The sequence below is a fragment of the Trichinella spiralis genome, assembly GCF_000181795.1.
Source record: "Trichinella spiralis strain ISS 195 chromosome Unknown Scfld4, whole genome shotgun sequence".
NCBI classification, from domain to species: domain Eukaryota; kingdom Metazoa; phylum Nematoda; class Enoplea; order Trichinellida; family Trichinellidae; genus Trichinella; species Trichinella spiralis.
The window spans coordinates 8445637-8456767 of record NW_003526943.1 but is presented as its reverse complement, the minus strand read 5'-3'; the positions used below and the strand labels follow the sequence as shown (position 1 = coordinate 8456767).

The window sequence follows — 11131 nt, the reverse complement described above, 5'->3', positions numbered from 1 at the left end:
AGTTTTCATATATTAATTTCACTTTTAATCATTTCAATTTCTAGCTCTATTAATTTATTTTTAAGATCATTTTTATTGTTTTAAATTCATATTTGGATATTCATTTTTACTAAATTTTTTTTATTGAAATTGTTGAATAAATATTACAAAAATACATTGTTATTTACTTAAAAAGCGCTTATTATGTATTTTTCTTTCTTTAATTAACTGATGCATCAAAAGCACAACTAAAATCTCTTAATTTAAAATAAACTCTAATAAAATCAATTATGTTTAATTTGATACTGAATTTCAAACTGAAATTAAAAATCAAAAAATTATTCCTTTATTACTCCCTGTTTTAATTTGACTTACGGGAAATTTTATTGAATTTTTTAAATAGAATTTTTAATTTACATCTGAAATACATCTTTACTTTTAAATCTTCTATTATTGTAATCCTTAATTTCAGCCTTTTGAGTTTCCCAAAGCTTTATTAGAATGTAAATAAACAGCAATAAAATTTTATTTTATTCTTTTACTTAAACTGTTATATGGGTGGGGTAAATGTCTAAATCAAACAAACTGTTTGCATTTCAACAGTAATAAAAACGAGCCTGGTAAGAATGACTTTACACAAGCTGAATAATGCGGTTCAATTTGTTTTCTCAACAATGATTAAACATGTTGCCGCTAACATTGAAATGATAACGAAATATTCTGCATAATATGGGAATGTCTTCACTGACTTAAAAATTAATAAATCAGTGAAGCTTAAAACACTTTTGCAAACAAATATCTATCTGTCTATCAAATCATGTTTTCAATTTTTCCATAAAACAATTATTTTCTGTTCACAGAAAATCATATGAACATTCATAACAGTGAAGATTCATATACATTATATAAAAGAGAATTGTAATAAAAGTATAATTAGTGATGTAGTGTAATTTATAATTAAATTTGTAAACTTCCAAATTTCATACGCTATTCAGTACAAATAGAACTTTTAAACTTGTGGATCAAGTGCCAAAAATTAAAAAAAAGTATGACTTATATTTATGTCGTATTGCATTTTTTTGATCAGATAGTGAGGAAATTCAAAAATTATTATGAGAACTTGTATTAAATTGTAATTCAAAGTAAATTGAAAGCTGAAAGCTTTTGTACGTATAACGTTTTTTGAAATGAAACATTTTTGAACATTTTGAAACATAAAAATTAAAAGCATATTATATACTTTAAATATGCATATAATGTAAATATATAATACATAATATATTTTAATGGAATTAAAATTTGAAATAACGGCTATGCAGAACTGTAGATAGTTAACATTAATTAAACTTGAATTTTTTAAAATTACAGTAGGAATGAAAATAAGTGAAAATTCTTTTTCGGTGACTGTTTGTTGATCTTTTTATTCCCTTATTCAATTATGTCTACCATATCTGATGATTCTGAAAAGAATTCCAAAACTACGAATAGCACTGGGAAAGTCTGGCAGATGACTGCTTATGAACGTCAAAGAGTGCGACACGACCCGATAACTGATGATTCCGTTTTAAGTCTTTCTCCTAGAAGTCTTAGTTCTGAGTTGATGTGCCCGATTTGTTTGGACATGTTGAAAAATACAATGACAACTAAAGAGTGTTTACATCGCTTTTGCCAGGACTGCATAACAACTGCATTACGCAGCGGAAATAAAGAATGTCCAACATGCAGATGTAAGCTCGTATCGAAACGATCACTTCGACCGGATCCTAATTTTGATGGCATAATCACTAAGGTACTTATTAAAAGTTTAAAGTTGCGTCTGCATTTGCTGCTTTTTAACTTCTTTGATATCGTTGATTTAATTCTTGTTGAAAAATTATATATGCCTTGCTTAATTCAATTCATAATGTAAATATTACATAATGCTTAAAGATGTTTTGTTTTTACGCACTGTCTTTTGTTAAAAGAAAGTTTTTTTTTAATTGTGCGCTTTCAGATTTATCCAAGTAGAGAAGAATATGATGCGATGGAAGCGGAAGCATTTGACAAAATGAAGAAACACCATAGTACAATTTCTTTGCAACGAAGTATACAAGAAGGAATGAAATTTCAGAGTCAACTCCGCCGATTAAACAGATTTGCTTGCATGATGGATGAACGTGAAAGTGGGTAATTGATGAATATTAATATTTTAATTAATCCTTATAATGGCATATAGGACGTCGAAAGAGAAAAGAAGCTGAAATAAGTGCAGCGAATCCCAAGCAAAGATCAAACGGTGAAAGCTCTTCTGAGAGTCCGAGAGCTTCTTCAAGTACATCGGATAGACAGGTAAGTCGTATTATAGTTCATTCGTTTATTTTCAGTATATGTTGTTATAGTTTGGATTTCTGATAAAACCACACCCGAATATGATTTTTTCTAAAAGTTTTCCGTCATTTCTGACCGAACCACGCTATTTAACGTCTAATGTTCTTGTGTCAAGTGAGTTTTTGTAAATTTATAAAGCCGTTTTTTTATTGCGTTTTTGAAAGCATGTCGTCAAAAGACAGTACATATTTTTTAGTGAAATTCTAAGTGCTACGGTATTTAAATGATTATAAATGGAAAATTTTAATTTACCGTAAAAATGTATAGTTTTTATTTTTTATTTCAATGAGTTGAGGAATTTTGGATTAATTGTATATTTAATATTTTGTACGATACTTATGTGTTATGCATTTTAGTTGACCATGTTATCGATTATTTGGCCATGCGAATTCGATTCGATTACGAAAGCACTAAAAATTGTACAGTAGATCAGAAGTTGTTGGATTTTCTAGACCGTTTAGCAACTTTCGATGAAACAAAAGGATGCCCGGTGCCATGTCAACTATTTATAATGTCTGAAAACTCAGAGATGATACGAGTGGACAATGAACATAGCAGCATAGAGATGCTTTCCAGAAAGCACTGCGCTGAAAACAAACCAGTAGAATTGTATTTTTCTTATCCAGAGTTGTTTTCTGAAGATAAACCTTCGTCTTCAGCGGAAACATTGTAATTAGCATAGTTAACTTTTCTGTATATTTCTATTTGTTCATTAGATTTTCATTTTTAAGTGTTATGCAAATGTTAATGGTGTTTACTGAATTTCACTTAACACTATATGCGAAAAATAATTGTTAGCTGGTACAGTTGACAAATAAAGAAACTTCTACAATAAAATGTGAAATAACACTTATTTGTGAATTATTTTCAAAGCACTATATAGAAAATTTAAAAATTTGTATTATAAATAAGTATCGTAGTTGTATGCTATTTTACATTTTGTTATACTGCAAAACCTGAGGACATGAAAATAGGATTTGGAAGCTGCTTTAACATTTATTAATTTTACGATACTTTGATAGCTCAGATTTTAATATTATCATCCAAATCATATTTCCTTCAATCATATAATCTATCATTCGGTTTTGCAGTGCTACAAAACCATTTGCTAACATCAAGATTTTAATTACAGTATGATAAAGATATAAAATCTTAATTTTTTTATACTGTACTGAATTACTTGTCAGTCTACTTAATTCAGTTTTTATTTCTACTTTTGTGTAAATAAAATTATTACTTTTTAAATTACAAACTTTTTTCTTTGCAACAAAGATAAGTCGCATTAATATTAATAAACTTTTTTATTATGCATTAAAACTTTAAAAATATGTAATGCATATTTAAAATTTTTTGATTGAGTTTCTTCGAATGAGCAAAATGGATATCAATGTTTTTTTCAGTATCAAAATTTTTTATAAAATATTTGTATTAGTTTCTTTCAACTGATCGGGCAGCTGTTAATAAAGGAAATTTTATTTATTTTGTTGGCTTTCTTATTCTTGTTTCAATTCTTAATCAAGTGAAATAAATTATTTTAGCCAAGCATGTCCAGTATTATTTCTTTCCGGCAAAACAGTTTTCAGAAATCAGTTATTCGATTACTACGTCGTTTCTATGTTCCCTACTTGTTGCATCCAGTTGGGCATCACCGTTGTTTATCATTGGAATTTTATACTCATTTTGCTGCTGGTAAATATTGTTCGATTTAAATTTAAGCATTTAAGATTTTTTATTGGTTTACTGTATTATTTTGAATTCAGTTCGCTGTTTTCACAATTCTGCCAAATTTTGTCAACGAAATCAGTCTGAAAACCCGAATGATTCTAATGAAAAACCAAGTAAGAGCTTACTCAGTGCAATTAAAGAGAATTTGCATTTTTGAATTTTTTTCTTTATTTTAAGAATATAGGTGAATTATTTATAACTTTTAAAATTAACTTTGAACTTCTGAAATGAAAAAAACATTTTAAATTATGAAATCAGTATTGTATTTGTTTGTACATTTAATTTTCTCTGTTATATACAGAACCTCCGGAGAATAATCTTTCCAACCTTGTTGTGGCCTTACTATATGCGTTTGCGTTAGCCACTGCTATTTCATATTGGTCGAATTCAAACATTGAAAACACCTATTTAATTCCATGGAACGTGTTTGTTTACGAGATGCTTGCAAAAGGCGAGGTGTGAAGTAATTTTTTTTGCAACAGGGTTGCTTGAATAAAGACTGAATGCATACACGTTTGGAAGTTTTCATTTATGTATATTTCGGCAAAATTCATCGATAAGTTCAATGCAGCTGTCTGCAATGAATGCCATTATTGAATCATATTTTCAGTTTATTATGAATAATTTTTGCAGGTTGAAGAAGTGATTGTAGTACCAGACTCAGATATTGTTACTATTCGACTGTTTGCAAATGCGGTTATCCGGAATCACGTTGCTCCAAGACGAGTGTATCATATGCGTGTTCCGGAAATTCACAATTTTGAGGAGAATTTGCGTAAAGCTGAAGAATCTTTAGGAATCACAGCAGATTCTGCTGTTTCAGTGGTTTATCATAGAAGTGCTACATGGTACTTTGCTTGTAACTGTGTAATTCATTTTCAAAATGTGCTTTTGTTGTTTTAAGGCCTATTATTTTATTTGCCACTGTATTTTTTTTCCTGCTCTTGCGTAGATTTTTTCGCTTGGGCAAAAGTGGAAAAGCAACTAAATTTCCTACTGTCAACTTTTATGTAAATGTTACTATTATGTTATGATGCAGATTATTGTAAATAAGATTCACAATTTTAAAGGATAATTTTCGCAGAGCACGTTTTCGAATTGTTCGACCATTTGTTTCATCGACTGTGCCGAAGATTTACTTCAATGATGTGATTGGATTGAGCGAAGCAAAAGTTGAAGTGAAAGAATTTGTCGACTATCTTAAACGACCTGCTGCATATACGGTAGGGGTTTAATGTTGAATTGAGTTTTTGTTGTCAAATGTATATTTTGTTCAGCGTCTTGGGGCTAAATTGCCAAAAGGGGCTCTGTTGCTTGGTCCACCTGGCTGCGGTAAAACGCTATTAGCTAAGGCTGTTTCAGCTGAAGCATCTGTACCATTTTTGGCAGTAAATGGTACAGAATTTGTGGAAATCATAGGAGGTTAGAAGCATGCTTAAAATTTAAAATAATTATGTGAAAAGTTATTTTGTTCTGTAGGACTTGGAGCTGCAAGGGTCCGTGATTTGTTCAAAGAAGCCAAACGACAAATGCCTTGCATTATTTATATTGATGAAATTGATGCAATTGGCCGTGCAAGGCGCGGTAATGCAAAGTGAGCTATCTACATTTCTTTATTGTAAAAGTGTATTTCAGTGTTCTTTATATTGTTCTTGTGTTATTTTCAAACATTAAAAAATAGTAAATGTTGAAATATCTGTCAGCGGTTGTAAAAGTTTATAGATTGTATTACTACTAAAATATATTTTACTTCATGTTACAGTTATCCCGGTGGTTTTCAAAGTAGTGAGGAAGAACAGACACTGAATCAATTGTTAGTTGAAATGGATGGTGCGGTTAATCAATTAATTTTATTTATTCGATTTGAATTTGAATTTTATATATCAAAAACAACATTTAGGCATGGATACGACCAAAGGTATTATTATATTGGCCTCTACCAACAGACCTGATATATTGGACAAAGTATGCAATACATATGAAAATAGTTTGGTGAAAAATAAGTTGATCTCGGCTTTTTCAGGCTTTACTGCGAAGAGGACGATTTGACCGTCATATACTTATCGATTTGCCAACCGCGAAAGAAAGAGCGGAAATTTTTGAATATTACTTGAAGAAAATTAGACTTTCAACAAAAATTAACTTTGAAAGCTACCTGAGTGATCGAACTCCCGGATTCAGTGGTAATTTTAAACTGCACTGTTGTCATTATTCCAGTGGATGATTTTTGAATTGTTTCTCTTTTTCTAGGAGCAGATATTAAAAATGTTTGCAATGAAGCTGCAATTAGAGCTGCAACACTTGGGAAAACAGGGGTAGAGTTGTGTGATATTGAATATGCTTTAGAGCGTGCAATCATAGGTAATGTTGAGTTATGTTGATTATTGTAAATTTTTTGGCAACTGGTAAAAATTTCACGTTAGCCTCATTTATCTTTTCAAGCTAACGTTTGGTAAAATACTAAAATGATTTTTGCTTTTCTTTTCCAACAATGTAAATTTAATTTAAAGTACAGATGTACATTAATTTATTTCAATCAGTGCATGTATTTAATTATTACACAAATTTTATCTGTGCATATTTACAAGTGATGCACTTTTAGGTTCAGAAAAGAAAAGCTCTGTAATGACATTAAAGGAGAAAGAACGAATTGCTTATCATGAATCTGGGCATGCTTTGGTTGGCTGGTTATTGAAATATACAAAAGCATTACTGAAAGTGGGTAGCTGCATTTTTCTTTGTGAAAGCTTTTAAAATTTAATTTTCATCTATGCAATATATATATTTGAACATTTGTGTACAAATTTTGAATTCTTTTTCAGTTGTCAATAATTCCGCGTACAAAAAATGTAACCGGAATGGGATTTTCACAGCATGCTCAAAGTGAGAAGCATCTTTTGACTCGTGATGAAGTACTCGTTTGCTGCTGTTTATTCTGTTTATTTCATTATTAACATTTTTGATTATTTAAAAAGTTGATGGACAGAATGTGCATGGCATTGGGTGGTCGGGCAGCTGAAAATATTGTGTTTGGTCAAGTGTCTTCCGGAGCTGAGGATGATTTGAAAAAAGTGACAAGAACAGCTTATGCAATGATCAAAGTGTTTGGTATGGATGAAAAAATTGGACCTCTCTCTTTTGGACGGGTCAGCGAAGAGCATGAAGGTGATTTTATGCGGAAACCGTACAGTAAAAAGCTGCAGGCAATAATGGACGAGGTTATTGTCAAAAATCTATTTATTATTCATAACTAGTTAATATTGCATTGTATTGTGGATTCAGGAGGTGGCTTTGTTGGTGGGACAGATTAACAAGAAGGCGGAGACAATTTTAAGAAATAATCGGGAAAAATTAGATCTGGTAAGAATGTTGTCCACAAAAATTGGTTTTTTTTCCATTTTAAAGTTGTGCATTTTGCTTGTGTAGATTGCGAAAAAGTTGCTCCGCTGTGAAACTCTTGTTTACGATGATTTGGTTGAATTAATCGGTGAACCACCGTATGGTCCAAAAGGGGGCACTTTAAACGAAATTCAACTTCCCGACAATGTTATGATCGAAGCTGAATCCGATAAAGTAGATGAATAGAAATAATTTCATTTCATATGTTGAAAAATATTTTGGAGTTTATTTAAATTTTTGCCTATTGTATTGTTGCCGTAAATGTATTTGCAAAGGCCACTTGAACAGCCTTCTAATTGTTCAACTTTAAAGCATCACCAAATTTGTAAAACAGAATGTTTGTTGTATATTTTTTAGAAAAAATTAATAAACTTGTTGTTGTTGTTTTGGTTTTTTTTAGGTTTCCGCTACGATATTATGAAGTAGGCAGTTAGTTTTAGTATGAACTAGCAGTTCATCACTGGAAAGCAGTTAGTTAATTGTATGTTGCTTGAAACTTAAAATATTGTTAATCTGCTGGATGAATTATTATTATTAGTTTTTGTTTATTTAAAATATTTACTTTATCTCCCACAGTTAGCGTTGCGCATTTTGTAGAGCTGAGATTGAATTTTTGAGCAGCTTAATTTAGGAAAGAAGCTTATTAATTAATCCATGTTTCAGGATGATTTTCTTATTGGAAAATCAATGAATGGTATATAATTTGACAACAGCCTTCTTTTATGATTTCAGTGAAATGTTTGGAACGTGTGAATTTTTGGTCAGTGAAATCGAATCGATCTGATTGTATTTGACAATGCAAAATTGGAGGAAATTCTGGGGAAAAAATCTTCAATGCTTCTTCTTCATTCACTGTTTCTGTTTTGGTTTATGTAAATTTCCCTAACACTTGTGTGTTTATGCGTTGTGGTTATTGTAAAGGCATCATTATTATTATTAAATAAATTCAAAGATGATTGATTTTTTGCAGCTTCTTAAAGCTGGTTTTTTTCATTTATTTCAATTTGCTAAACCCGAAGAAAAGGCATTTAATATTTATAATAAAAAATTGATGAGTTTTTACAGAACAACTCTGGAAACAAAATTTTGCAAATGGAATATGTCGAATGAAGTCTGCTTGTCATGCGGATCATGAGAGGTAATTAATTTTTCAGAACTTGTAATAATCATCAAAGAGGTTTTCTTTTTCTTATTCCTTCAGATTGCAGACTGTTTTTCACAAGATCTACATAATATTGTTTTTCCAACTAGCTGAAATTATCATCATAAATATCCTCATGTAAAGTACTAATAATTAATGAAAGGGAGTGGAAATGAGAAATGAATTTGAAAAAGAACTTTTTTTATTAGTTCCAGTATAATGGAAAAGTTTTTCAATCAAGACAAGCAAACTATTGTTGATGAAAATGATTTGCATTTTGTTTGTTCACATTTAGTCAGCTAAAACGGTACGTTTATTGTAAGAATTTTTTATTTTCACATAAAATTACGTAACACTTATTTAATCAACTAAATTTTGATGAATATTTTTTTCACTGTAAAAGTAAGGAATTATAATTTTATAGTTGTTGTTAATTTTTCTTATCTACCATTAGCAACATAGCAAGCAGTTTTTATTTATGTAAATTAAAAAATAATTTTCACAAATGTTATCCATTACTGTGTTTGTGCTGTATTTTGATATTTTTAAAAGTCGCCGACAACGACAACTATGTTTGCCAAAGTGCTTTGACGATGACAGCCGACCGAGTATTTGCTTTTTCACTTTGCTCAGTCGAGAGCGCAAAGTAAGCAAAGCGAGGCTAATAGTGTTGGTTGAATTATGCAAGCGCATCATTTTATCATTTTCACGCTTCACAACGTTCGGCAGAGTTTCGTGCTATTTTCATTTTTCTTCATAATTTTTGAAGAACAAATTTCAAACTGCATCATTTATAGTCAGTCATAATTTCAACTTTTGACAAGACACATTCATGCAAAACAACTTCACCCGATCATAAGTGATTATCTTTGTTTTGCTTTTTTAATTTTTAATAATAATATTTTTCATTTGTGATAAGAAAAATTCAATTTTTTTAAATTGAAATTTAATCATACTTAATTTGCATGGGTTCTTTCTTTTTTGACACACTTCGTGGGATAATTTTATTTTCTGAACTCTTACATTTTCAATTTACAGACAATACAATAATCAAGTTATTAGAAACAAGTGGTAATTTTGTTGTTGTTGTTGTTGTTGATTGGAATGAAATTCAATTTCAATATTTATTTCATAATTGTTTTTATAAATGAAAATTTTAACTTCATTAATATGAATTTCACAATCGAGAGATGCAATTTTATTGTTTCTTCATTGAAGTTCATGTTCAATGGAGCAGTTTGCATTATACAAACAAATATGCTAACTTTGCTAGAACGTATTTCGTTTTCCAAGAATAGTAGAAAACTATAAAACCAATGCAGACATTTGAATTATTTGTTTACAGCCAGTTGTGAGCTGGGATTTTAAGCAAACGATAAATATATTGATTGTGTTCATGTGAATTTGTGCTAATGCAATTAATGAGGGAATTTTAACAGTTCAGAAATTGTGCATTTCAGAAAATGTTCTAGTTTTGATGTTCAAATATTTGAAAAATTTTCAATAATTGATTAATTCAAATATTTGTATTCTACATTAAACGATACACGGTTGTGATTGTTATATAGAAGTTACATATTTTCACAGTAGCATCTGTTTTTCTTTCGCTTGTAATAAAACGGCACTCGTACGTAGGTAGTACTGTATGAAATATGACACATATCAGTAAAATGAAGTATCGTTATGTTTTCTAATTATTAAAAATAATGAAGCATTAATGTTATATTATTTTTGACGTCAATTTCTTGAAGCAGGGTGATTGATTATGCATTATTGTTGAAGTGAGATTTATAATATTGCATTGTGAAATAAATAAATTTAGAAAAACTGAGGTATATATATATCGTATATGTAAGTATGGAAATATTGAAAAAGAAGAAAAAGTGTCAGGGAAAAGTTTTTTGAATTTTCAACAATTGCAAAACGTTTCAAAAGTGAATAAACTGCACATTCCCATCGTTGTATTTTATTGAACAAGAGAGGCATTTTCTCAGTGCAGACTTGAAATTATGACGAATGCCGTCAGCTGAGCAGCAGCAGTTCATCAAATTGAGCGTCAGCAAAACATCTGGCCGAGTCTTTAGTTAAAATCACGCCTCAATAATTATTATAAAACATTCTCAGATTTTTGCTGATTATTTGGTTGGGTCGAAACGTAAGAATCGTCATCACTTTTCGAAGCTGAGGCAAAAAAAGACAGGGAAAAATAAGACCAAGAAGCATTAATTTCACGACTGATTTGTTCCTTTTTCAAATTTATAAATACATTGACAAATTTAAATGAATTTATTATGATAATTTCTTCTTGTCACTGCTGTGTAATACAGAGGGAAAAAAGAAGACGACAAAGAGGTGGTATGTATGCTTTTTTTTAACTCAAGAAACAAGAAATGCTTTCTGAGTTAAGCAGAACAATCTATTTTTCTGTTTTATTCAGTGTATTTGTATTTTTTTTTAATATGACAATATATCACTGCATAAATTTTGTGTAAAAGGAAAAATTATCGATAATGAGAACCT

The 11131-nt window shown here is 29.9% G+C and overlaps 1 protein-coding gene across 1 annotated transcript; it reads left to right on the top strand.

Moving 5' to 3' along the window:
* Positions 1 to 1417: 1417 nt before the first annotated feature.
* Tsp_02162 (ATPase, AAA family) lies at positions 1418 to 9474 on the top strand. The gene is given in 27 exon segments (XM_003377828.1): positions 1418 to 1768; positions 1973 to 2141; positions 2195 to 2307; positions 2358 to 2460; positions 2703 to 3015; positions 3078 to 3096; positions 3779 to 3865; positions 3885 to 4035; positions 4107 to 4184; positions 4373 to 4527; positions 4705 to 4896; positions 5142 to 5300; positions 5349 to 5493; positions 5551 to 5665; positions 5834 to 5906; positions 5972 to 5989; positions 6095 to 6254; positions 6322 to 6432; positions 6674 to 6789; positions 6894 to 6989; positions 7047 to 7289; positions 7354 to 7431; positions 7498 to 7644; positions 8134 to 8164; positions 8536 to 8608; positions 9164 to 9257; positions 9409 to 9474. 27 exon segments carry the CDS (start codon positions 1418 to 1420, stop codon positions 9472 to 9474), a joined length of 3456 nt encoding a protein of 1151 aa, XP_003377876.1.
* Positions 9475 to 11131: the final 1657 nt, after the last annotated feature.